General features: G+C 37.3%; 5 protein-coding genes and 1 non-coding gene across 7 annotated transcripts; 3 read left to right on the plus strand and 3 right to left on the minus strand.

The window, feature by feature from the left end:
- Positions 1 to 1,297: 1,297 nt before the first annotated feature.
- LOC116202005 (amino acid transporter AVT1A) lies at positions 1,298 to 5,672 on the plus strand. The gene is made up of 12 exons (XM_031533516.1): positions 1,298 to 1,578; positions 2,166 to 2,455; positions 2,585 to 2,799; positions 2,909 to 2,932; positions 3,019 to 3,199; positions 3,290 to 3,509; positions 3,594 to 3,729; positions 3,825 to 3,844; positions 3,948 to 4,093; positions 4,418 to 4,461; positions 4,609 to 4,671; positions 5,305 to 5,672. Exons 1-12 carry the CDS (start codon positions 1,391 to 1,393, stop codon positions 5,395 to 5,397), a joined length of 1,620 nt encoding a protein of 539 aa, XP_031389376.1. The 5' UTR covers positions 1,298 to 1,390; the 3' UTR covers positions 5,398 to 5,672.
- A 457-nt stretch (positions 5,673 to 6,129) lies between these two features.
- Positions 6,130 to 8,631, plus strand: LOC116202026 (nudix hydrolase 16, mitochondrial-like). Of its 2 annotated transcripts, none has more exons than XM_031533543.1 (4): positions 6,130 to 6,818; positions 7,043 to 7,115; positions 7,648 to 7,731; positions 8,177 to 8,631. In XM_031533543.1, the coding sequence occupies exons 1-4, from the start codon at positions 6,748 to 6,750 to the stop codon at positions 8,447 to 8,449; spliced, it is 501 nt and encodes a 166-aa protein (XP_031389403.1). In that variant the 5' UTR covers positions 6,130 to 6,747; the 3' UTR covers positions 8,450 to 8,631. The 2 variants fall into 2 exon arrangements, with proteins under 2 accessions (XP_031389403.1, XP_031389397.1); XM_031533537.1 differs by having other exon boundaries at positions 6,135 to 6,818; positions 7,022 to 7,115.
- A 1,770-nt stretch (positions 8,632 to 10,401) lies between these two features.
- On the minus strand, positions 10,402 to 11,353 carry LOC116202014. The gene has a single exon (XM_031533526.1). The coding sequence runs from the start codon at positions 11,202 to 11,204 to the stop codon at positions 10,611 to 10,613; it is 594 nt and encodes a 197-aa protein (XP_031389386.1). The 5' UTR covers positions 11,205 to 11,353; the 3' UTR covers positions 10,402 to 10,610.
- A 7,006-nt stretch (positions 11,354 to 18,359) lies between these two features.
- Positions 18,360 to 22,053, minus strand: LOC116192868. The gene is made up of 2 exons (XM_031521558.1): positions 20,074 to 22,053; positions 18,360 to 19,569 (listed from the first exon to the last, which is right to left on the minus strand). Exons 1-2 carry the CDS (start codon positions 22,004 to 22,006, stop codon positions 18,935 to 18,937), a joined length of 2,568 nt encoding a protein of 855 aa, XP_031377418.1. The 5' UTR covers positions 22,007 to 22,053; the 3' UTR covers positions 18,360 to 18,934.
- On the minus strand, positions 22,038 to 24,238 carry LOC116207723. Its single transcript, XM_031540804.1, has 4 exons — positions 23,375 to 24,238; positions 22,545 to 23,332; positions 22,159 to 22,385; positions 22,038 to 22,048 (listed from the first exon to the last, which is right to left on the minus strand). Exons 1-4 carry the CDS (start codon positions 24,236 to 24,238, stop codon positions 22,038 to 22,040), a joined length of 1,890 nt encoding a protein of 629 aa, XP_031396664.1.
- On the plus strand, positions 23,622 to 23,728 carry LOC116193378. Its single transcript, XR_004154287.1, has one exon. It is a non-coding gene; the product is annotated as a small nucleolar RNA R71 (small nucleolar RNA).
- Positions 24,239 to 26,072: the final 1,834 nt, after the last annotated feature.

Raw genomic sequence — 26,072 nt, forward strand, 5'->3', positions numbered from 1 at the left:
TATATCTATCTATATATAGTAAAATAAAGTACATTACCTTATAAATACGTGTAGTAAATGCTACAAAATACTAAACATATTATATTATAATTATAATCACGAGAAGGTATAGTGCAGTAGCGCAGCTCTCCCTTGATGTTCAAGAGGTTCCAGATTCGATACGCAGTAGGATTACCCGTACCCATTTATTAGATATTTATGATTTTTATTTCAACGTACTGGATTTACGGGCTTCCCTTGAAACTGAAAAAATAATATAAATCATTATATCAATACAACATAAGTTCTCATATTATATATACAATTACGTATTTAGACCCATGCGTTGTACGGATTCAATAAATAAAAAATACAATAAAAAATTATTTATTTATAATACAAGTAATTAAATTCAATAATATTTGTTAACGTGGATTTTATAGCTACAAATGTATATAGCATACAAAATTTGCTTTATACTATATAAATTTTAATATAGTATGATAATACTTAATTTATTTTAGATTCTTCATCATTGTCACTTTTTACACAGTATTAATAAATTATACTTATTTTAAAGATATTTATGTTTTTAAAGATATATACATGTGAGGATATTTTTGTTCTTAAAGATATATACCATATGAATTCTTAAGAAACTTATGATGATTATATGAATTATATTATAATAAGAAAAAATAGTTAACTCTATTTACCGAAAAAATAGTTAACTTTGAAAGCGAACCTTTTTTCATATCTATTTATTAATTATAATTGCAGTTAATGTGTAGAATTATATAAACTGATAAATTATATTTCATTTCAATAATATAAAAAATTGAAATAAACTAAGGAATGTAGAAATTTTTTTATACATATGAACAAATATAACATTTGTTAATACGTATGACATATGGAAAGTTTTGAATTTATTAATGTTGATATACGATATCTTTTCCAATGTCACTCCATCTAATTTTATTTCATATTTTTTCTGTTAAAATCAAATCTTTTCCTTTGAGCATAAAAAAAAATCAAATCTTTTCCCAGCGCTGGAAAAATGGATTCGAAAAGCTTCAGAAGGGATGCATCATAAATGTTGAACAAAAGGCAATTTCGAGCGGGAAGGACACAGTCGCGGCGCCCGCGCGTGGTCTTGGCCATTGTATTTTTGGCCCAAAAAAAACATGGGTCAACAATCCCAAGATCCCGACACGTAAGCCGTTGCTGGAAAAAAGGACCAGATTTTTAAAATTTTCCCAAAAATAAAATAAAATTAAGAAAGGGAAATCGGTGACCATTCGCCGGCCTATAAACTCTCCCCAATCAAACTCCACTCTACTCCTTCGAACTCCTCTCTCTCTCTCTCTCTCTCTCTCTGCACATTTTCTCTGTGATTACGCGCTTTCCAATGGCGGGCAAGGAGAAACAGGAGTTCTTCATTGACAGCGAAGAAGACAGGACCGAGGTCGAGAGCGAGGAGGATGACTTTGAAGAGAATGGAGGAGAGGATCAGAGCAGCTGCCGTGAGGATGAGGGCGATGGAGATGGGGATGACCAGCGCTCCTTCACCTCTCAGCAGTGGCCTCAGAGTTACAGGTGACGATTCGAATCTCTACCGTTTGAGCTCACACTTACGTAAACTGCTTGGTTGTCTGTTAAATAATCTGATGAAATCATGTCGAGCTCGCGGACCCATTTGATACGGCTGCAGCACCGCGGAGGCGTTGACAAATCTGATTACTATTGATTTCGCTCATGAATAGACATCGGACACGTTGTCCCTCCGGATGACAGGACAACCTCGTGATCTTGTTCATGCGTTTTTCATGGGGAAAAGAGTACTCTTGTGATAGAAAAAAGAAGCAGGGTAGTTGCTGACCGGTGCCGCTTTCTCCGGCTTGCATCCTTAAAGATAACCGTAGTCAGCTAGAACGAAACTCGGCTGCTCTTCCTTCCAAATAGGCACGACCAAAGAACAGACACGACACTTGTAGAAGTTATCGTGTACTATGCACTGGTCCACTGGAGCAGTACAGTTCTTGGGAGTGGACATGGGCGAAGTCTTGTTTTTTAGGGGAACAGTATTGTTGGTGAATGGTGTATCTCATTCATATACAGACTATATGTCCGAGCAGATGAAACTACAATCAGGTTTTGACGTTCCCATCTAATTTATGTGGCAGAGACTCTATTGATCCATACACCATCACAGTATTACCAGGCTTTGGAACTCTCGGACGTTCACCAAGTGTCAGATACTCAGCCCTCGATCATAATTTCTCCAAGAGTCAGATAGATACTGATTCGAGCGCTCCTTTCCTGACCGATTATGAAATTCATTATCATAAGGAGGACCCCACCAAAGTCTCGAGAATACTGTCAGAATATTCAACTAAATCTACAATCTATAGGCATCCCACAGGAGAATTGCCCCTTAGCCATGGATGTAACTTCATCCAAACTGTTTTCAATGGTAAGTAAACAGCGTTTATATATATCTTTTACTATCATCCGGAAGTCACTAATTACATTTTAAACTCCGATCTTATAATGATAAAAATTGTTCACTTGCTGCTACTGAGACCTCAGTGCCTTAATACAGGGATTAATGTAATGGTTGGAGTCGGGCTTCTTTCTACCCCTTCAACTGTAAGAGAAGCTGGCTGGGCAAGTATGGCAATTTTACTCCTTTTTGGGGCAATTTGTTGTTACACTGCCACTCTCATGAAATGCTGCTTTGAGAGCAAACCGGGAATAATCACATACCCAGATCTAGGAGAAGCTGCATTTGGGAAATATGGGCGTCTTATCATATCTGTAAGTTAGAGCACATTATTTGGTGGAAGAAAGGTGTTGCTGGTTACATTTCTATTCATATGCATGCTACCCAATCTAACATTATCTTTCTTGCCTTTCTTTGTTGCAGATTATTTTGTATACAGAATTATATGTAAGATTTCAGCTCAAGATATTGCTTATGCCCTTTTTGTCCTGTTATGGGATGAACCTTATTTTCAGCTTCTCTCATATATGCAGTCGTATTGTGTGGAGTTCATTATTTTGGAGGGAGACAACCTTACCAGGCTATTCCCTGGAGTCTCACTGGATTGGGTCGGTCTTAAAGTGGATTCTATGCACCTCTTCGGTATTTTAACAGCTCTTGTTGTACTACCAACAGTTTGGTTAAGGAATCTTCGTGTCATATCGTACCTTTCAGGTGATTCCATATTTTCTTTCAGGTTAATTAATCTATTAAGGTCAATGACCAACATCAGTTTTATGTATGACACTAATATTTGTTTTGCAGCTGGTGGTGTTCTTGCTACATTCGTGATTTTCTTTTGCGTGCTGCTAGTTGGTACTGTGGATGGGATTGGATTCCATGAATCGGGTCCAGTAGTCAAGTGGAATGGCATTCCTTTTGCAATTGGTGTATATGGTTTCTGCTATTCTGGGCATTCTGTATTTCCCAACATTTATCAATCAATGGCCGATAAGTCAAAATTTAGCAAGGCGATAGTTGTATGGTAAGAATTAAATTACTCTTGGGCTGAATGAATGCATTGAGTTGTTGACTTGGGGACCTCAGGAAAATCTTCTCCATTTTGCAGTTTTCTCTTGTGCGTCATACTCTACGGGGGCGTTGCAATCATGGGATATCAAATGTTTGGTATGAAAACGTTGTCCCAGATAACTCTAAATATGCCACCAAATTCCGTTGCTTCCAAAGTTGCAATATGGACTACAGTGAGTACGAAATCATCCTTTGCATATGGAGATGGTTGTATCATATACTAAATTTCTTATGGAGCCTAATGCCTTACTTTCATCCTTTTTGACAGGTTATTAATCCATTGACAAAATATCCTTTTCTCAATTGGTATTAACATGGAGTGGGATGAGTAACGATATTTATTATTTGGTACAAGAAAATTTCAATGCTTTTGTTTCCTTGACAATGATACATATGCATTGTTATTGAACCCGCTGGCCAGAAGTATCGAGGAACTCCTACCTCCCATGGTTGCAGATAGTTACTTGAGCTTTGTTCTTATTAGAACAGGACTCGTCCTCTCCACTGTTGTCGTTGCTTTCATTATTCCTTTTTTTGGTAATAATTGGGATTTTGCTCGAGAAAAGATTTGAGTTATGGTTGATCATATTGATTTTGGGCCATGAATTATAAAGCTAGTGAAAGATTTGCGCATATTGTAAAATAAACTGAAATCTATTTCTTCTTGAAATCCAGTTCTCATCACTTACTGTCTTTGAGTCTTATACCTCGAAGGATTGCTTTAGACTAGCTGTAAAATACCAACTTTTTAACTTCCTTTTCTGTATTTGGTTAATAATTCTCCATTGATTAATGGTGACATGTAACTTGGGCCTGTGATTCAGTTGACATGATTTTCTTTATTTGGGCTTTTGCTGGCAGGTCTTATGATGGCTTTAATTGGTTCTCTTTTCTGTATACTTGTGGTATGTGCCTACTGTACTTCTAATATAAGTATTCTATGAGACTGTACAGCCGCGGGTTTACTTTGCTAGTTGTATGTGGTATCTGCACCTTATTGCTAGTTTCCTTGAAGAAAGTTTCTTATTGTTATCGGTGCACCTTTTGTTTAGGCAATCATAATGCCGTCGTTATGCTTCTTGAGGATAATGAGGGGTAAAGCTACGAGGACACAGGTAAAACTCTGCTTTATGCAACATTTGGTATTTAATCTTTTCTGCTGCTCTACTGAGGATATCGAAGAAAAGATGATAGATAGGTGGACCAAATTGATATACATAAATAGAGACGGTATGAGATAATTAGTGATTAAAGAAAGTTCCTCATAAGATTTCAGTAATATATACCCTTCCTATCATAGTCTTCGAACTCACCTTGTAAACTGAGAATGTCAGTCTCGCAGCATATATAAGTAGAAACCTACCGAAACTTAAACCTGAAAGGTTCTATGGAAACAGTGTTCTTTTGTGCTTTTGTATATATATTCATAAGGCAATAATCCTGTCTTGCCTTTTCAGACCATGTTAGCTCACATAATTCCACACAATAAATTCCTCTTTGCTACCCTGTAATTGGAATAGCATAGAAATTCTGATATGTTCCCGTTTCTGCCTTCTGGATGAACCATTTTGAGTTTGATTCACATCTCAATGTCGCCAAACGGCAAATCTTCTTCTTGCTTGCTTATTCTTTCTAGTTAGGAGGATATCAACGGAACACTTTTTCTAACACACAAGGATTGATTGATCTCTTAACGCTGCTTCGCTTTATAACAGGGATCCTTTCCTTTACTTGAAACATGTCTGCAGGTCATGCTATGCACAGGGATTATAGTGTTGGGCATCATTAGTGCTGTCCTGGGAACATATTCGACACTCTCGCAGATCGCAAAGCATTACTGAGTCTTGAACTTAAGATATAGTTCTCTGGTCAGCTATTAGCATCACATAGCTAGAGGCCATTTGCTTTGTTTCCATGAAATGTCAGTGGCAGAGAGGTTCGTAGTTTTGATGCTTTAAGAATGAGGAACACTAATTGAACATCTTTGTAGACAGTGTACATGGGAACACAATAACCTTTGAGGATGAGACATAGCCTTGCTGTTCACTTTGCTATGTGGTATGTAAGTTTAGACATGGCTATGATTTGATACTTTTGATCTATTTTTCTTCAATTCTTCATGGTGAAGAACCCTCGTCTCGGGGTTACACATTGACGCCCACACAGTCGATGTTTCAGATGGTTTATATGCACAGCCAACGTGTTAAGCTTGATCACTCGAAGTGACAGAACTGAACAGACTTTGCAGCTGAACTATGTAGGTTAACATATGTATGCCATTTCATGTAGCAATACTTATCAATAAATAAGCATTAGAAAGATGTCATGCTATTCAATAAAGTTCAACCCAGAGATGCGATTCCCTGTCGAAGTTCGAAACTCACGAAGAGCATCTCGGGCTAGGGCCCAACGTAGGTCAGAACAAAAAATGGTCCTAATCCAATTAAGGATACCTCGTGTTCTCACTCGCAAAAAAGACGTATTTTCCCGTTCTCTTTTTTTTTTCCCCGAAAAAATAGTAGAAATGGAGGACTTATCCATAATGTCGTCGATTCATCAGATAAGAAAAACGAAGACCCAAAAAGAGAAAAGAAGTGAGAAATAATTGTGCAAACGGTTCCAAAAATAGAAAAGACAGATCAGAGAAGTGGACTGGAGACACAGAGAGAGAGAGAGAGGATGATGATGATGAATGGTGGAAAAAAGCAATAAAAGATTTGATTTTGCTCCAATGGCGATAAAACCAGAGGTCTGAGTTTCGTCTCGTCAGAGTCGCCGAGCAGGCACCGACCCGATTCCGAAGTTCAGCTCAGCTCAACAGGAGACGAGAGAAAAAGGGACGACCAAACCGGAGGCGCCCACTGGGACAGGACAGGGACGGTGCCTGCCACTGGTCGTGTCCGTTTCGGTCGGTTAGCGGTGTTCGCCAGGGACAATGTGTCAGCTCACCTTAATAATTTAAAGGTCCCTATCCCTTCAGTCGGAGTCGGAGAAAGATTCTCCCCTTCCTTCCCTTCTTCCATTTCATTTCTTGCCAAGCTTTTTGGGGCAGAAGAAAGAACGGGCAATGAGTCAAATCCATTGTCTCTGCTTCTGCTTCTCTTTATCCTTAACTGTGATCGGGTTCTCGTAGCACCCATTAGAGAGAGTTAGAGGGACCTCCCATTAGATTTACATTATTATTTAGGAAAATGTCGGAGTTGGTGGCCCGCACCGGCCGTCACCAGCAGCGTTACAGGGATGGCTTCCGCCTCGTCGCTGGGTATCTCTCCTTCTTTTGCTTACTTTTGATATAGTTACTGCTATCAGCTAAAGTGAGATTTTTTGGGGATTGCTTTGTTCTGTTGGTAAGCATTGATTGGTATCCGAACGTGTGCTGATGCTGCTCTCTTCAACTTCCTGAGTTGCTGATTGGTGTATAATTTGATTGGAGTGACCGGAGATTACCATTTAACAAACACACAGGTGTATCCCGTTCAAGTACAGGGGCCCTGGTGAAGAAGTTGTTGAAGTGCTCATGATCAATTCAACCAGTGGACCTGGTCTTCTGTTCCCCAAGGTGCTTACTTTGCATTACATCGCTCAAACCAATACTCTGTTTGCTCAATCTGGACAATGATAGGCATAGTCGATTCCATGACAGACTGTCCACTTTCGACGAAACAGGCACTCAAGGTAGTGCTTCGAAAGTTATTTCTGGTAACAAGTCAGAGACCGGTTAAGTTTCCCAACTTTCAGCACCCTATATATCTGCGCGCGAATAAGTAGTCTTCTGAACTCAGCAGATTAACTTCAACGACAGCAATGTCTTTTCTGAACTGTCTCCATTCTTATTGCTCAGCAGCTCTATGAATACCCTCTATACAAATCTTACCCAATAAATGTTTTACGCGTCTATCATTGTGGGTGAGCAGGGAGGTATCTGTCTAGCTTTACCGTATAAATCAAGAAGAAAATGGAGAGCATAAACAATCAGCATTGGTTGAATTTATTGTCTATTTTTTGCCCCTCCAGTGTACTTAAGATGCTTGCTGTCTTGTATTTGGTTTTTTATTCATTTCACAATATTGGCTTCAATCCCCAAACTTTAGGGAGGCTGGGAGGACGACGAAACTGATAAGGAGGCTGCACTCCGTGAAGCTTATGAAGAGGCTGGAGTTCGTGGAGATTTAGTGGTAAGAATTAATTGTCATGTTTGTTCCAGGATATAAATTTGGTGTTAAAAGCTTTCCAGCTGTGTGAATTTAGCTTTACTCGTCTGGCTAAACGATGCGATGCATTTGAAACTGTCTGCACATTTGATAAAGCACTAAAAAAAATACAGCTGAGTCGGTTCCAGAAATCGATCTTTGGCTGAAAATGTTTGCTTCCTCCAGAACACCTGATGGAGACGCATCAAATGCAGGCCTAGAGACGCCCCCATGCTGCTTCAATGGCCGAAATTTGTGCGATACATGTTTCTAGTCATTTGCTGATTATTCTCCTTTTCCTATTGTTCGTTTTATCAGCATTTCCAGTTATATGGTGCAATACATTCGAACACGTTGAAACTGATACATATGTATGTAGACATAATATTATACCTAATTCTCGGTGCCTTCAATTTAATCTTTTCTCCAGGATCTGATCGGGCACTATGAATTCAAGAGCAAGACCCTGCAGGACGAGGAGAGCCCTGAAGGCTGGTGCAAGGCCGTGATGTTCGCCCTGCTGGTGAAGGAGGAACTCCAGTCTTGGCCCGAGCAGAACACTCGACACAGAACTTGGCTGACCATCCCAGAGGCAATCGAGTGTTGCAGGCACCCTTGGATGAGACAGGCCCTCGAACAGGGTTTCTCCAAGCGGCACACGGGTGTCGTCGAGGTCGGTATATGTAAGTCCTCCTCAAAATAACATCTGGGCTTCGTCCTTCCTTCTCATCTGTGAAGAATGATAATTTGTTTGAGATTTTTATGCAGTATTACCTGCAAAAACATTTTGTCTGATCTTTCTTTATGGGGTAATTTGTGAATAGACTTCTCGCGCATTCGATTGTTGTCTAAAACATACATATCTCATTAGACTTTGTTCGAATATATCTCGCACTGATATACCACCTCGGCGGGCATAGAATATACAATTTGTAGGTCGATCGCACAAGGCATTCTGTTGAAAATATTGCATCGAAAATATTTCTCTCTCTCTCTCTCTCTCTCCCCCTTTTCCTGATCGATGATACATGCCAAGTTAAAAATAAGAATTTTTATGATAGCAAAAAATATAATAAGTTCAAAAAATGAGAAAGTTTATATATAAAACAAGAATTTTCCTGATTGCAAAAAATATAATAATAAATTCAGAAAACGAGAAAGTGTGAAAATATCAATGGAATAATGAGAGAGACAAAATTTCAATAAATTCAAAAAGCTTCTTTTTTGTTCATACCTCGCAACTTGGACTCACTTAAAAGGCGACATTCATAAAAGTTCACCCAATGAACAAGAAAGAACCTTATCAGAAATCTTACCAGACACCCAAAAAAAAAAAAGGGCGCACACATACTTATTAGAAAACTTGATAGAGACATTATAAGACGTTTGGTTTAAAGTTAAAGTAACTTTAATTTTGATTGTGGAAAAAGACAAATGTTATATAGTGTATTGAGTTAAAATTAAAATTGACTTGGGAAATGTGTATTTTTGTTGTGTAGTGGGTTGAGTTAAAGTTAAAGTTAAAATTTTTGTGATTGTAACCCTGAAAACGAACGGGGACATCAGAGAAAGAGAGATGTTGTCTTCACGACTTTATGTGGATACCTTCACAAACAGGTATACATATATAAATATATCTCTACATACACTTCTGTATTTTGAAACTGTATGGCCTTCGTTTGAAACTGAGAGAAATTAAAGAGAGACAAGACGCCCTTTTAGAATTTCTTGCTTTCATAGAGTTAAGTTTGTAGATTAAGTTTAACAATGATCACAAATGAGTTGACAGATACATCTTTTCCCTTGAAAGTAGAACCGCAAAATTTGTCAATTTATAATTCTGCTTGGCTTCCTTGAAACCGATGACGATTCTACAATTCATTTAATTTAGTTAAACTATACATAGGTAATTTATGAAAATATAATCTCAAGTAATTTATTTCAACTCAAGTGAGTTCAAATAATTTACTTGGAAAAATTCAGGTAAATTTTACTTGAATGTATTAAACTAATGTATTATAGACCACTAATCCTAAAAACGAAGCTCAGAAAAGACTCTGTCGGACACAATAAGTTGGCCTTACGAAAGAAGAGGAGGCCTGTGCTACAAGCAAACACAGTCTGAGAGAGACTGAGACCTTGAAGGAGTTGGATGTCAATCAAATGCACAGTTGCTAAATTTTAATGATTTCTAGTGTAAATTAAAAAATGCATCTGCAAAATCGAAACGATGATGATTAATTTAAATATATAGTGCTAATTCTTTGAATTTTGATAATTTCCAACTTGACATGACCTTTCAAGCTTTATATTTGTCACCATCTAAATTTTGAGAAATTCATCATAATTTTTCGAATGATGACTAATCACGCATAATGACGAAGCAATTAAATTGACTGATAATATTGGCATGTTCTTTCACTCAAATTGGAGCACTAACTATTCTCTCACTGTCTTCGGTTTTCTTTTCCCCTTTCTCAATATTATCAGTATTTTCCAATGCAATAAAATTAAATAGCGTCTATTTTACGCTGATAAAGGGGTATTTACATGGATTTGCCTTGGTATCATGTTCGTACCATTGTATTGAATGATCCAGTCGTTTGCTTTCACAAACCCTAAAAATTTTTTTTAAGCACTCAATCATTCATTAGATTTTCAGCGAAACGGGTTGCGGGATTTTCCCTAACCCATCTTCTTCTCCATTCCGCGTTATTTTTTGGTGAATCCATAAAGACTTACATCACATACATGAACAGAAAAACAAAGCAGCTAAGCTATATACATATTATTAGCTACGGACATAGACATGAACATATCAATGTCTTTAACACGATTAACACACTCGATAAATAAACTAATAATTAGTTTATACCGCGACAGTCGAGCTCCCTTACCATGTTATCATTAGTTGTCGGCACTGCGGTGCAGTGAGATAACAGTGCGAAGCTATTCAGATCTGAATACGATCCGCACAAGAAGTTCGACGGACACAGCCCCACGAGGTTGTCCAGCATCTGGGGCGTGAACACCCCGTCGGGGTCCTCATCGAACACCTCGGACGGCGTCGGGGCGTCTCCGCTGAGTAGTGGGCCGTACGACAACTCCAGGCCCACGCTGGGGACCTCCTGCACGGGCTCATCATCGTCCTCAGCTGCCGACACTCCTCCTAGCCCTGACGTCCCTTCATCCTTGGCCACATCATCGACTGAGACTGCCCGGTGCGGATCGTTCGCCCCTCCAGGGGAGAACTTGGCAGGGTCGGGGAGCTCGGAGTCTTGCCCGGTAAGCTCCTGGACGAGGGCCCGGAACTCGGAGGCGGTGGCCTTGACCCTCATGGGGTTGGAGATGTAGACAACCTTGATGGGGGAATTCATCGGCTTAGGTTTCCTCTTGGCCGGTTTGGCCTTGAATTTGGTTGGCTTCCTCTGCTGGACGCTGCATCCTAAGTTATCCATTTGTTGGGTGTTCTGTGCGCTGAGAGAAGAAGATGTTTATATATGCATACGGATGTATACACACATTTACATATATGTGTATGTATATATATGTATATATGTATATATGTTGGGTCTGCCCAGAAAGAGGAAATTGATGATGGGGGAGATAATTATGGAACGGAAAATATTTAAGGAAAAGCATTGAAAGTTATCTTGATGGACAGATATGAAAAGACAGTGGACAGCTCGCAGAGAAAGGAGGCTTCCTTTGGGCCAAGTACCTTCCCACGCGCTGGAATTGCCTGCGTGTGCAGACATTGTTTTGGCTTGTATACCGAGATGTTTGTTATTAAAAATGTTCTAAAACACTATAAAGTGTATTCAGCAGGGAAAAAAAAAAAAACACTATCAAGTATGGTGCGGTGTGGCACGCGTGAAATGTTACTTCTACACTATCTAAGGGCATCTCTTTAATGAAACACGAGGAGAATTTTATTTTCTTAATGAAGCATTTATCTATAAAAATATATTATTTTCTTTTTTATTGAATATGAGGGCCTGGTCTAATTGCATTAACTAGAAAAAATTAAACGATATAAGAACGAGGTACGGTGAACCCAATAACATCTTATATATATATATATATTCCATAACAACTGACCATGCCTTATGAAGTAAGCCCTGAACGTCACTAACTAGTGATTTGTTACCCCCCTTTAGAGCGCGGTTCGACTTCAGCACCTGGCAAACCACCCCAGAACCTAGGCTAGCTTCGACTCCGTCTTCACCACCCATAAGTTTAGTGACAATTCTTTTTTTTAATCTTAACTTAAAGATTGTTAAAATTTTAAAATACTTAATCAACTATTCAATGTTTGTGCTCTTTAGTAGAAGTTCATGATTGTATCCAATAAGATTCTACATGGAAAACTTGTCCATTCCATTGCAGTTGAGATATCTAAATAACGCACTTTTTTCGAATAAGTATCATTCTTCATTAATAAAACAAAGTTTGTACAATGGCACATCGCTTTCGAAGAACAAAAGTTAAAAAAGTTAGGTGACAATGGGCTTCTATACGTTGCAGCTAGGAGAGCAAAAAAACATGTACGATAAAACTGTGACTTGTCTTGCAAGTTCTATAGTGTTGGAAGAGTCAATCAGTAATATTAAGTAATTGTTAATGATATATTTGCCATCGGAATGGTGCGTTTGGTTTTAGAGTTAAAGTAACTTTGATTTTGATTGTGGAAAATAACAAATAATTGTGTAGTGTGTTGAGTTAAAGTTAAAGTTACAATTTTTGTGATTTTAACTGCGAAACCAAACGGAGCATTAAGACCCAAATTCTACTATGCATCTTTGGGTTGTCTCGCATCATACAAAACTAATACGAGCCTTTAAATCCCCTAAATCTAATTTGGACCGTCCATATTTATAAGTTCTAAAATTTCACAAGTATACCTAAAGAATCACGATCAAATTCCTTTATTATATAAAATGTGATTTTCGTTCATAATTTTTTTCGTCAGTTCACGATCCGAAGGATAAGTTCTGATCTCTTGAAGCTTCGATGATCCATACATATATTTTAGGGATGAGTAGATCCGAGTATTCTTTTAATTAGTTCTCAGTTGAGTTAGTCGAGAACTTCATCGGATCAAAGAATCCTGAGAAGAAGGAAGGCACCTAAACCGCTCTCTCATCAAGCCAAGGTACAAGGAAGAAAAGCAACATGGAACACCTAAAACTAACAATTAATCTGATGTTCAATTCAGAAAAATTCTTATTCAATTGTCCGTCACCTTATATCTTAACCAATAATCTTCTAATTAGTTCTCACTTATAACTTACAAGGGACGAGTATGATATGTGATCACTATAGGGGAATGCACGTTTTACCTTCAACAACGTATCTCGACAACTAATTAACCTAAACAAGTTTTCAGAATTAGTAAGGTTGTTATATCACTTACCTCGGATTCAAACTTGTCAGGTTGCGTCAAGTTATATTGCAAAAATTTTGGGGCACCGCGAGTTCTTAATTACCTAGATAGGGTTGATAATATATAAGAACAGATTTTGTCTCTATCGAGCAATTTGGTAAGTTGATGGACTGGGGATTGTCGGATCTTATCATCAGTATGAATGGCTCGGCCCTACAATTCATTTATATATATATATATATAATATTTATATATAAGACTATATGATATATCGTCATATACAAACAAATCTATGTATACAACGCATAACTACTCATACAGGTAATGTGTACTGTATAAAACATAGACATCAAGAAACTAGAAAACCTGTTTTGAGCTTCATTATCTTGCAAAGTCTATTCGAGCCAAATCCAAGTTTTTTTTTTTTATAAACAACCAAATTTGAGCTAACTTTCTTTTTTCGGTTATAATAAGAGGCTCATGGCCTAGTACAAGAAAATGAAAATGAAATCTAAATAAAGGGGCACGAGTAGTCCCACTGATGAGAATTGAACTTGGAACCTCTAGGTTACCAGGCGAGTGTGTTAGCCACTGCACTATACCCCTTTCTCAAATTTGAGCTAACTGATCAGTATGAAAATGGAGGATTTGCCTCTCGGTGAGTAAGTTGTTGCCCACTAACAATAATTTACCATTCTAATCCATAATATATCATATCCAAATTAAAATCAACCTAATTTGCAACACTGTAGAAGGTTTGTGGGAGGGAAAATAAAAAATTAAAGAATGAAAATACTTAAAAATGATTATGTACAATGGATGATCAATATTAAATGAAGGGAGATTTAAGGGCTTATATTAGTTTTGTACGATAAAATTTTAAATGATCATACCTCACAATAATGTGGTGAGGAACAATCAATAAGATTTTTTCAATTAAGAAAACTTACCAAAATTAATCGAGTGATTAACACTTATTATTTAATTTATTATAATTAACTTGATGTCTCCTCACGTCACATGGCGAGATAAAATTACCGAATAATTTCTCGTTTTATACTATATGGAAGATTTAAAAATTCGCATTAAAGAATGAACCTTCTTAATAAATATAAATATGGTTACACCTTGATGCCTGAATAGGTGCATCATTTGTCATGTGGCTTACACATGTAACACAATTTGAAGAGGATTTTTTTTCCCCCCCTAATGGGAAACCAATTTTCCAGGGGTTCCTATCAAATTGATGATCATACAATTAATCTAACCTTCGTTTGAAGGTAGGGGACGCCCCTTATGGTGCGCGTGGGGGAGGTCACACTGACAAAACACAGCAGCCAGTGAAGGTAATCTTACCGACACGTGCCCATTTCGCATAGCCTCCTTGGATGTCCTGACGTCATCAACAGTAGTACCGAGTGACGTCGCCAATTGACGCTCCCACATATTAGGCTGTCTCGGCTCGGCTTCCTGGATGATGAATCGGCTCGGAGCCTCATCGCCTGCTACTCACTCCATATTCTTACACGTGGCGTCAAATCCACCAGCCGATCCTGCTACCTGAGACAGGAAGCCATCTCAGTGGTGCGGTCGTAGATTACGTCGGTGTGAATGCATACGTGGGAGTATACCACGGAGGTATGAAAAATTTCTGGCACGCGTTTTGACTTACAGGGGAAGAGCGGACACGTAACGGATAAGTCGGCAACTAATTATTTTACGGAGGGGAAAAGTGAAGTGAAGGGACTTTTTGTGGGGTCCGCGTCAATCTATCTCTCCGTACTCCTCCATTATTCATGATGATATATATATATATATATATATATAACACCAAATAATTTTTTAATGCGTTTAATTTTAGAGTTAAGTTGAGTTATGTTTTAATTTAATTGATTTGTAATGATTGTAATGTTAAATTATGAAAAAAAAAGTGTAAAAAATAATGAATAAACAGTAATGATTATATATTGAATTGCGAAAAAAATAATGAATAGTTGAGATAATTAATTATTAAAAATTGAATTGAATGGTTTAAATAATTGAAAAAAAATGAAAAAGTAATAATTGCGTTGTCTTTTATTGTGTAATGAGTGGAATTAAAGTTAGAGTTAAAATCTTAAAATCAGATTGCGAAATCAAACGAACGTTCATTTTTTATCGCCAAATTTTCCTCTCAGCTCGTCTTATGTTCCATAAATAGAAATCTGCATATATATTTGCCGTTGATATTTTATTTTAATTTCGGTAAAAGTTTTTAGCGTTCCTTTTGACTGATTTTGTAGTATACAATTTTATAGTCTTAGGAATTTTAGGATTTTTTAAGGAAGATTTCAATATATTACCTAATAATTAAAATTTAAATCGATTGCTAGCCACATCTACTTGCTAAGGTACAGGATATTCACTTCATCCACATTTATAGAGAGGACAATTCTTTCGTGGATTGGCTAGCTTTTGTCTAATTTACCTTTATTTTGTTGGCCTTCGCTCCCGTTTCACTGAAAAAAAATATTGATGATTAGCTTTTATTTTTTAATTATCGTAAATATAACACTAAATATCTTTTTTTTGTTATAAAAGGAGATATATGGATATAATACAAGAAAATAGAATTCTAAATAAAAGACAATCTCACCTGCAAGAATTGAACTTGGAATCTCATAGTTTTCTAGTGAAGCAAAGCACCATTACACAACCCCATTTCTTTGCATTAATTATCATAGCTAGGAATTCAAAGAGTTATATGTATATGTTGGGAATCAACGCAACGATCAACAAGGATATAGCGGAAGAGAGAAGAAATTGGTAAGACCTCAAAATCGATGTGATCAAAAGGGAATGGTCAAAAGGGAAAAGGAAACTCTTGATCCCTTTGCAAATATATATAAAAATAAGCTCAAATTCTACCAGCAAGTGTACTGGGTCAGATCAAGTAATATAGTGATGAATAGAGTGTCGATCCCACAAGGATTAATTAAGTACTAAACCTATATTAGATTCTATTATTATCTAAGCAATCAAATTAAGAGAATTAACTAATTAACTACTAATCAACCTAAATCGTCACAAAGAGCAGAAAGAGAATTGTACGAAAATATATCAATTGAAAGTGGGAAAAACAGAATCCACCCTAGTTTCACTAATCAGATTGCCATCATGTTATATAGACTGATAGCTATGTGATTATTCAAGTGAGTTTATCAAGCCTTTAAAATTAAAGTCTTAAACCTCTAATTAATCAATCAGCTCCCGCATCTCTAATTAATAGTGGACTCTAAATTATAATCATACACCTTCCAGTGCTATGATTGTCTAATGCCCTAAATTAATTATCCCTAATGTCTTAGCGAATAACTAACTAGAAACATTGCATTAATCCCTGGATAATCTCTAATTAAACTAATTAACGCAGCTATCGCATTTAACTAATTAGTCTAATCAAGAATTCCTAACAAACACTATATCAACTCCCGTATCAATAGTGTTTCTAACAATTATAACCAATTAAGAATTAAAATTGAAATTATAGGAATTGCAATCATGAATCATCAACACATCTATTAATCCTATAACATGGCGACAATCATCATATTAGCTACCTAGGGTTTCATCATATTCCCACAAAAGAAGCTTAGAATATCATGGAATTGAAAACACAATTATAATTCCAAGGAGTCATTGCAATAGAATTCATATTCAGCAGTAAACTCAAGATATTGAATCCTAAAACAAAAACCCAACAATTCCTTTAAGGAATTATCTCTTCCACAATTCTTCGCTTCAAATCAATTGATCCAGGTGACGGCTCCAGACAAGACCCTCTCCAAAAACTCTCTAGGTTAAAAGAATGGTGAAAGATGGCTCCCCCCCTAGGGTTTCCTAATCTTGTTATGAGGAGTATTTATATCCACAACAAAAAAAAGATTTCCGAAAGATATATGCTGGCTCCAAATTGCGCAAAACTCCTCAATATTGCTCGTAATTCCATCTAAGTCCTCAAAGACCTACAATATCAAATTACACATAATTAAGCACCGACTTCTTATAATTTCTATAAAATTAATAATAATTTAACATGAATTGCACAATAAAATATGAGTATAATATGCCCTTATCAACTTCCCCACACTTGAACTTTTGCTTGTCCTCAAGCAAAATAAATAAGACCAAGGAAAGAAATCTATCAGAGAGAGTACAAATTTTCATATTCACTGATTTAAGCATTTGATATCTCATAATTTATTACTCGTTATTTTGTGGTGCCCACTGCTCAAACCAAACTGGAAACATGTGATCAGAGTACTACAGTTGAAATTAACCAGCTAATCTAGAGAAAGCAAATTTTAATCCAAGCGTTTAGCCTAAGATTTCTATTTCAAAAGTAAATACTCAGTCCTATAAGGAAAAATACACATTTAAACTTCATAGCTGTTAGCAGGCATATAATCCCTCTAATTTTCCCTCTAAGCAAGTCAACAAGGTAGTGAAAGCATATGGTATCTGCTTCGTCCCTAGGTTTTCTTCCTTTTTATTACAAGTCTTAATTTATTTTTTTGTTTTTGCATTCAATTTTTCCTTTCTGTTTAAGAAGCAAATTTTTTTTTCAAGTCCAATTTTTGTTTGAACTTGTGCCTTTCCGCTCTTCTCGTTATAGTGAGTTCATTGAGTCGGCACATCCCGGGCTCATCACCCAAGTGACCGGGTTTTAAAGGGACCCCTACGAACTCTTCCTCACTCTAACATTCAAGTTAGGATACTCATAACTCAATTCTTGAGTCATTGGAGTAAAGGCTATGCTTGCTTTTTTTTTTTTGAATGCTCACTAACACTTTTCAGACTTCTTTTATAGGAATCACTAAGTACAAAGCTTCTTCTACCTCTTTCACTAAATGTTAAAGTGCTATTAGAATAATTAAAAAGAGGATATACTAACTAACTTTGCTTAGAAGTAGACCTGTTTATTTTTCACTTAAGGACTTGACCGACTCTTAAACTTCAAACTCTAGGGCTAAAAACTAGGTAAATTTGATTTCTAAAGATTTGACTAATTAATTTTAACTAAGTACAAAAATCACAACAGTGGTGAGTAGGGCGCCTAAGTGAGTCAATTTTTTTCAAACAATTCCTGAACAAATGCTATCAACAGTATTCTTCGTACAATCTCTAGATTTCAATAATTAAAAAAAATTAAAAAAAAAAAAAAAGAATTTGGCCTAACAATTGCCAGATAACTTAAGGACAATTATAATTCAAGGTGACAGGGAAGTATAACTATTTATCAACAAAGACAGGCATCAGATGTCATGAGTAACAAATTAAATCACAGAATTCAGACATCAACACTATACTCAATTTTATACTCCATCTGTTTAGTATCTCCCTTCCCCACACTTAGATTAAACAGTGTCCTCACTGTTCCTAATGTAGCTCTAGTAAAACGAAAATAAAAATAAAGAACATAAGAGAAAAAGAGATACTAGTACTTCCCCGGTTTCGAAAAATTAAGTTGAAGCAATTGGAGTTCCAACTGGTATAGCAATAGAGAGAGTCAGCAGTTGTTATCCACCCTGGCTTCAAAAACAAAAAGAAAACAACAAAAAGAACAAAAATAGCAGATAATCCATCTTAACTAAAACAATCAAATAGCAAATATCCCAAGTCTACCCAATGAGTGGGTGCTTGATAAAGTACAAACCAACAGCAAATCAAAATAAAACAAATGAAGCCAAAGAATTGAGAGCCAACAGGGACTTTAGCTCTCAGACATGGGCTGCCTCCCATGAAGCACTTAGTTTATAGTCGCTAGTTCGACTTTTCCAATTCTTCAACCGAATTTGCTAGATCCACCGTAGTGGCATCACCATCAATATTTTCCCCTTCAAAGTAATGCTTGAGAAGATGACCGTTTACTTTAAAAGTGCGGTCATCTTCTGACTTCAGCTCAACTGCACCATAGGGAAAAACATTAGAAATAACAAATGGTCCAGACCATCGAGATTTTAACTTACCTGGGAACAACTTCAAGCGAGAGTTGTATAATAGGACTTTCTGACCAGGCAAAAACTCTCGCTTTAGGATGTTCCTATCATGCCATCGCTTGGCTCGCTCCTTGTATATCCTAGCATTTTCATATGCTTCCTCTCTCATCTCAGCCATCTGATTCAATTGGAGCAATCTCTTTTCACCTGCAGCTTGTAAATCAAAGTTAAGGTATTTTATGGCCCAATATGCTTTGTGCTCAAGCTCTACTGGTAGGTGACATGATTTACCATAAACAATCTTGTATGGGGACATTCCTATGGGGGTTTTGAAAGCTGTCCTGTAAGCCCACAATGCATCATCAAGTTTTAAAGACCAATCTTTCCTAGATGCATTGACTGTTTTCTCTAAGATACGCTTTATTTCCCTATTGGACACCTCAACCTGTCCACAAGTCTGTGGATGATAAGGGGTGGCAATTTTATGAGTAACTCCATATTTTGATAATAATTTTTCAAATTGCCGATTGCAAAAATGTGATCCCCCATCACTTATAATGGCTCTAGGTACCCCAAATCTTGAAAAGATGTTTTTTTTCAAAAATCTGATTACAACTCTGGCATCATTACTTTGTAGAGCAACTGCTTCTACCCATTTTGAAACATAATCAACAGCCACAAGAATATATTTATTTGAAAAAGAAGAGGGAAAAGGACCCATAAAGTCTATTCCCCACACATCAAAAAGCTCAATTACAAGAATGCTATTTTGTGGTACTTCATGTCTCCTAGAAATATTGCCAGTTCTTTGGCATGGAGCACAAGACATAATGTAATTCCTGCAATCATGAAATACTCTAGGCCAATAAAATCCACAAGATAAGATCTTAGTTGCAGTTCTTTCCACACCAAAGTGGCCTCCTGCTTCCTTAGAATGACAGTGTTGTATTATGCTAAGTTGTTCAGTTTCAGGCACACAGCGTCTAATTACTTGGTCAGCACAATATTTAAACAGATATGGTTCATCCCAAAAATAGTATTTCACATCATGCAAAAATTTCTTTTTCTGTTGAGATGACAAACCATATGGTGTGATGTTGCTAACCATGTAATTGACTATATCAGCATACCAAGGTAATCCTTGGATTTCTGCTACATGCAATTGTTCATCAGGGAACTTTTCATTAATGGGTGAATCTAAACAATCAGATTCCAAACGGGATAAGTGATCAGCCACTACATTTTCAGTTCCCTTTGTGTCTCTAATTTCCAGGTCAAATTCTTGTAGCAGTAGAATCCAACGAATTAGCCTAGGTTTAGCATCAGCTTTGGCAAACAAATATTTCAGGGCAGCATGGTCTGTGTATACTATGATCTTAGAACCTATCAGATAAGGCCGAAACTTGTCACATGCAAATATGACTGCTAAAAGCTCCTTTTCAGTTGTGGCATAGTTCTTTTGGGCCTCATTTAAAGTTCTACTAGCATAGTATATTGCATGAAATACCTTACCTCTCCTTTGCCCAAGTACTGCTCCTACAGCATAGTCGCTGGCATCACACATCAGCTCAAACGGAAGCTCCCAATTAGGTGCAACGATCACTGGTGCAGAAGTGAGTTTCTCCTTCAATAAATTGAATGCCTGCAAACAATTGTCATTAAAAACAAAAGCAGAATCTTTTTCAAGTAAATTACAAAGAGGTCTAGAGATTTTAGAAAAGTCCTTGATAAATCTCCTGTAGAAGCCAGCATGTCCTAAGAAGCTCCTTACTCCTTTTGTTGAAGTGGGTGGTGGCAACTTCTCTATTATCTCCACTTTTGCTCGATCAACTTCAATCCCTTTCTTTGACACCTTGTGACCTAAGACTATACCCTCTCTTACCATAAAATGACATTTCTCCCAGTTCAGAAGCAGATTAGTCTCCTTACATCTTTTAAGCACACAGCCTAAATTTGTCAGACAAGATTCAAATGACTTCCCAAAAACAGAGAAATCATCCATAAATATTTCAATAAAATTCTCTAACATGTCAGAAAATATAGACATCATGCACCTCTGGAAAGTGGCAGGTGCATTACAGAGACCGAAAGGCATTCTCCTAAAGGCAAAAGTGCCATAAGGACAAGTAAATGTGGTTTTCTCCTGGTCCTCGGGTGCTATATGAATCTGATTGTAACCAGAATAACCATCTAGAAAACAATAATAATCATGCCCTGCAAGTTTTTCTAGCATCTGATCAATGAAGGGGAGGGGGAAATGGTCTTTACGGGTAGCATCATTTAGTTTCCTGTAATCTATACAAACTCTCCACCCAGTCACAGTACGAGTCGGGATTAATTTATTGACCTCATTTTTAACCACAGTCATACCACCCTTTTTGGGCACTACTTGAACAGGACTAACCCATTTACTATCTGAGATAGGATAGATAATACCTGCATCCAACAGTTTAAGCACTTCTTTCTTCACTACCTCTTTGAGAGTTGGGTTAAGTCGCCTCTGTGGTTGCACTATGGGTTTGCACTCAGCTTCCAACATTATCCTGTGAGTGCAAATCAAAGGGCTGATCCCTTTGATATCTGCAATAGTCCATCCTATTGCCTCCTTGTGCTCTCTCAGCACGCTTAGGAGCTGTTGCTCCTGATCACCTGTCAAGGAAGAAGAGATAATTATTGGCAAAGTATCATCTATTCCAAGATAGGCATATTTTAAATGGCTAGGCAATGGTTTAAGTTCTAGCACCGGGGACTGTGTCAAAGATGATACTGGTTTTGTCGCACTAGTGCCCAGCTCCTCATAGTAGCGAGCCTTGATTTCTGATACCTTCTCCACAGATTCTTCCTCATGCTCATCATCATCACTCCAATCGTCCAGATCCCTAAGGACTGATTCCATTGTATCCACACCTGCTTTCTCCTCCACAGACTCAGAGATAAGCTCATCAATAATATCAATGGTGTAACATGATTTGCCATCATCAAATTTCTTTATGGCGTCATAAACATTAAAAGTTATTTGTTCATTCATAACTCTTAAAGTGAGCTTACCTTGTTCCACATCTATTAATGCTTTACCTGTCGCAAGGAACGGTCTGCCAAGGATCATGGGCACCTCTCTGTCCTCCTCCATCTCCAAGACTATGAAGTCGACTGGAAATATGAATTTGTCTACCTTCACCAGGACATTCTCAACAATACCCTTTGGATATTTGATACTCCTGTCAGCAAGTTGCAAGGTAATATGAGTTTTCTTGCATTCTCCAAGTCCAAGTTTCCTGAAAATAGACAGAGGCATTAAATTTATACTTGCACCTGAATCGATAAGAACGTTCTCAAAATGAAAATTCCCTATAGTACAAGGAACAGTGAAACTCCCCTGATCTCTTTGTTTGCGTGGTAAGTTAGGCAAGTCCTTTTGGAGAATCATAGAACACTCTCCTGTAAGCATCACAGGCTCACTCCCATCAAACTTCCTCTTTTTAGTGAGCAGATCCTTCATGAATCTAGCATATGAAGGCATCTGCTGGAGTGCTTCTGCAAATGGAATGTTGATTTGCAGCTTTTTAAAAACATCTAGGAATTTAGCAAATTGGGCGTCCAACTGTTGTTGCTTCAATCTTCCTGGAAAAGGGACAGAAGGAACATACGGTTTCACCCCTAGTGACTTCTGCCTTGGTTCCTCCACCTTTTGCTTACCTTTGTCTTTCTCCGGACTCTCCTCCTGAGTTTGAGCTTTTCTATTGACTATTTCCAATTCCTTGCCACTCCTCAGCATTATAGCATTGACACCCTTGGGGTTCTCTTCAGTGTTGCTGGGTAAAGACCCTGATGGTCTATTACTCAATTGCTGAGAAATCTGACTAATCTGACCCTCTAGGTTTCGAATAGTGGCTTGTTGATTCTGTAGCATGGTGTCAGTCTTTTGCATATAGCTCAACATGAGCTCTTCCATTCTCGACTGACTTTGCTGAGGTGGAGCATTCTGAGCAGGGCCTTGCTTTTGGAATCCAGGTGGCGGTTTAAGTGCATTATTCTCATTCCTCCATGAGAAATTAGGATGATTACGCCACCCGGGATTGTAAGTGTTCGAATAAGGCCCTTGATTACTCCGTTGGAAGTTGTTGACAAAGTTCACTTGCTCTCCATTGGGTGAAGCCGAGGGATTTCCAGACATGCATTCAAGAGTCGAATGTGGTCCTGAACACAACTCACAAAAAGCAACCTGATTAGTATTAAAAGAATGTGCTGAGGTGAGTTTACTTACCTGGGTAGTGAGAGCTGAAATCTGGGTTGTCAAATTAGCAATAGTGTCCATGTCATTGACTGATGCCACTCTTGATTTACTTCTTTCATTCTGCCAATTATGTGCACTGGAGGCCATCTCTTCTATCAAAGCACTTGCTTCATCATAATTCTTACCCATCAGTGCGCCTCCTGCTGCAGCATCTACTAGAGACCTCAATGTATCATCCAGGCTAAGATAGAAGACCTCAATTAGGAGATTATCTGGCAATCCGTGATGTGGGCACTTTCTGATTGCCTCCTTGAATCTCTCCCATGCCTCATAAAGTGATTCACCATTGAACTTGGTGAAGTTAGTGATTTCGTTCCTCAATCTTGCAGTCCTAGCTGGTGGGAAAAATCTCCTGAGAAACTTAGATGAAAGGTCGGCCCAGGTGGTGATGGACTCTTGTGGCAGTGAATTGAACCAGGCTCTCGCTTTATCCCTAAGCGAGAAAGGAAAAAGCTGTAATCTAATAACATCATCAGTGACATTATTCATCTTTACCGTGTTACAGTATTGGAGGAATCCTGCAATATGCTCATCAGGACTCTCGTTGGGATATCCTCCAAACTGATTTGATTGAACCATCTGGATGAGTGCTGGCTTCAGTTCAAAGTTATTAGCTGGAATAGTGGGCCTTCTGATCGCAGAACCCATAATAGTAGGTACTGCATAGTCTCGAAGTGCTCTGGCAGCACCCTGTATTTGGCGGTTGATGTCATCATCTGCCATCTCAACTACCTGCAATTCTTCCCTTCTTCTGTTCTCTCTTCTCAACCGATGCAAGGTGCGCTCTATCTCAGGATCTAATGGTAGAAGTTCAGCACTTCTACTCCTGCGCATAGAATACCTACAAAGAGAACAAGAAATAAACACACAGTAAAGTGCGCCTAAATTAACAATAGAACTAAAGGTGGTCTAATATTAAGTTAATCCCCGGCAACGGCGCCAAAAACTTGATCCCTTTGCAAATATATATAAAATAAGCTCAAATTCTACCAGCAAGTGTACTGGGTCAGATCAAGTAATATAGTGATGAATAGAGTGTCGATCCCACAAGGATTAATTAAGTACTAAACCTATATTAGATTCTATTATTATCTAAGCAATCAAATTAAGAGAATTAACTAATTAACTACTAATCAACCTAAATCGTCACAAAGAGCAGAAAGAGAATTGTACGAAAATATATCAATTGAAAGTGGGAAAAACAGAATCCACCCTAGTTTCACTAATCAGATTGCCATCATGTTATATAGACTGATAGCTATGTGATTATTCAAGTGAGTTTATCAAGCCTTTAAAATTAAAGTCTTAAACCTCTAATTAATCAATCAGCTCCCGCATCTCTAATTAATAGTGGACTCTAAATTATAATCATACACCTTCCAGTGCTATGATTGTCTAATGCCCTAAATTAATTATCCCTAATGTCTTAGCGAATAACTAACTAGAAACATTGCATTAATCCCTGGATAATCTCTAATTAAACTAATTAACGCAGCTATCGCATTTAACTAATTAGTCTAATCAAGAATTCCTAACAAACACTATATCAACTCCCGTATCAATAGTGTTTCTAACAATTATAACCAATTAAGAATTAAAATTGAAATTATAGGAATTGCAATCATGAATCATCAACACATCTATTAATCCTATAACATGGCGACAATCATCATATTAGCTACCTAGGGTTTCATCATATTCCCACAAAAGAAGCTTAGAATATCATGGAATTGAAAACACAATTATAATTCCAAGGAGTCATTGCAATAGAATTCATATTCAGCAGTAAACTCAAGATATTGAATCCTAAAACAAAAACCCAATAATTCCTTTAAGGAATTATCTCTTCCACAATTCTTCGCTTCAAATCAATTGATCCAGGTGACGGCTCCAGACAAGACCCTCTCCAAAAACTCTCTAGGTTAAAAGAATGGTGAAAGATGGCTCCCCCCTAGGGTTTCCTAATCTTGTTATGAGGAGTATTTATATCCACAACAAAAAAAAGATTTCCGAAAGATATATGCTGGCTCCAAATTGCGCAAAACTCCTCAATATTGCTCGTAATTCCATCTAAGTCCTCAAAGACCTACAATATCAAATTACACATAATTAAGCACCGACTTCTTATAATTTCTATAAAATTAATAATAATTTAACATGAATTGCACAATAAAATATGAGTATAATATGCCCTTATCAACTCTGCAACGATTTCTTATTGAAAAACAATTATGGAGTGGAGTATAATACAAGTGTGTCCCCCGAATCCTTAATCCTCAAAGAGATATTCCATCTCACGAAATACTCACCCTCTGGATGCTATCCTCGTACATTTACACCAAAACTATCGACACGCATATATAGGCCTTAATTCTCTCTCAACATGATATTTCCGATATTCTATCTATCTGTAATATCCTAATATATAATATTCTAAGGATATTACCTAACCAAAAGATAGAAATTTATGGCTTGTTTGGTTTCAAAGTGTGATTTTAAAATCACACTTTAACTTAATTCTACTCACAACAAAATAAAATAACTCATACAAAGCCAAATGATGGGCCCCATTTGTACCGCTATTTTTTTCCACAACAAAACAAAATAACTCATACAAAGTCAAAGGGTAAGCCCCATACATAACAATTTATACCATTCTTTTTCAAAA

The sequence above is a fragment of the Punica granatum genome, chromosome 1 (genome assembly GCF_007655135.1).
Source record: "Punica granatum isolate Tunisia-2019 chromosome 1, ASM765513v2, whole genome shotgun sequence".
NCBI lineage: Eukaryota > Viridiplantae > Streptophyta > Magnoliopsida > Myrtales > Lythraceae > Punica > Punica granatum.

Excerpts from the sequence above, each read along its gene's own strand:
- LOC116202005 (XM_031533516.1), top strand. The coding sequence starts at position 1,391 with ATGGCGGGCAAGGAGAAACAGGAGTTCTTCATTGACAGCGAAGAAGAC. Across the intron at positions 2,800-2,908 it reads ATGGGCGTCTTATCATATCT|ATTATTTTGTATACAGAATT; the intron begins GTAAGTTAGAGC and ends TCTTTGTTGCAG. Across the intron at positions 2,933-3,018 it reads TTTTGTATACAGAATTATAT|TCGTATTGTGTGGAGTTCAT; the intron begins GTAAGATTTCAG and ends TCATATATGCAG.
- LOC116192868 (XM_031521558.1), bottom strand. The coding sequence starts at position 22,006 with ATGGAATCAGTCCTTAGGGATCTGGACGATTGGAGTGATGATGATGAG. Across the intron at positions 19,570-20,073 it reads ACGCTGTGTGCCTGAAACTG|AGACTTGTGGACAGGTTGAG; the intron begins AACAACTTAGCA and ends CTTATCATCCAC.
- LOC116207723 (XM_031540804.1), bottom strand. The coding sequence starts at position 24,238 with ATGCGCAGGAGTAGAAGTGCTGAACTTCTACCATTAGATCCTGAGATA. Across the intron at positions 23,333-23,374 it reads TTTCAGCTCTCACTACCCAG|GTTGCTTTTTGTGAGTTGTG; the intron begins GTAAGTAAACTC and ends AATACTAATCAG. Across the intron at positions 22,386-22,544 it reads CCTGTGATGCTTACAGGAGA|GAAACTTGGACTTGGAGAAT; the intron begins GTGTTCTATGAT and ends GTCTATTTTCAG.
- LOC116202026 (XM_031533537.1), top strand. The coding sequence starts at position 6,748 with ATGTCGGAGTTGGTGGCCCGCACCGGCCGTCACCAGCAGCGTTACAGG. Across the intron at positions 6,819-7,021 it reads GGCTTCCGCCTCGTCGCTGG|GTGTATCCCGTTCAAGTACA; the intron begins GTATCTCTCCTT and ends ACAAACACACAG. Across the intron at positions 7,732-8,176 it reads GAGTTCGTGGAGATTTAGTG|GATCTGATCGGGCACTATGA; the intron begins GTAAGAATTAAT and ends TCTTTTCTCCAG.
- LOC116202014 (XM_031533526.1), bottom strand. The coding sequence starts at position 11,204 with ATGGATAACTTAGGATGCAGCGTCCAGCAGAGGAAGCCAACCAAATTC.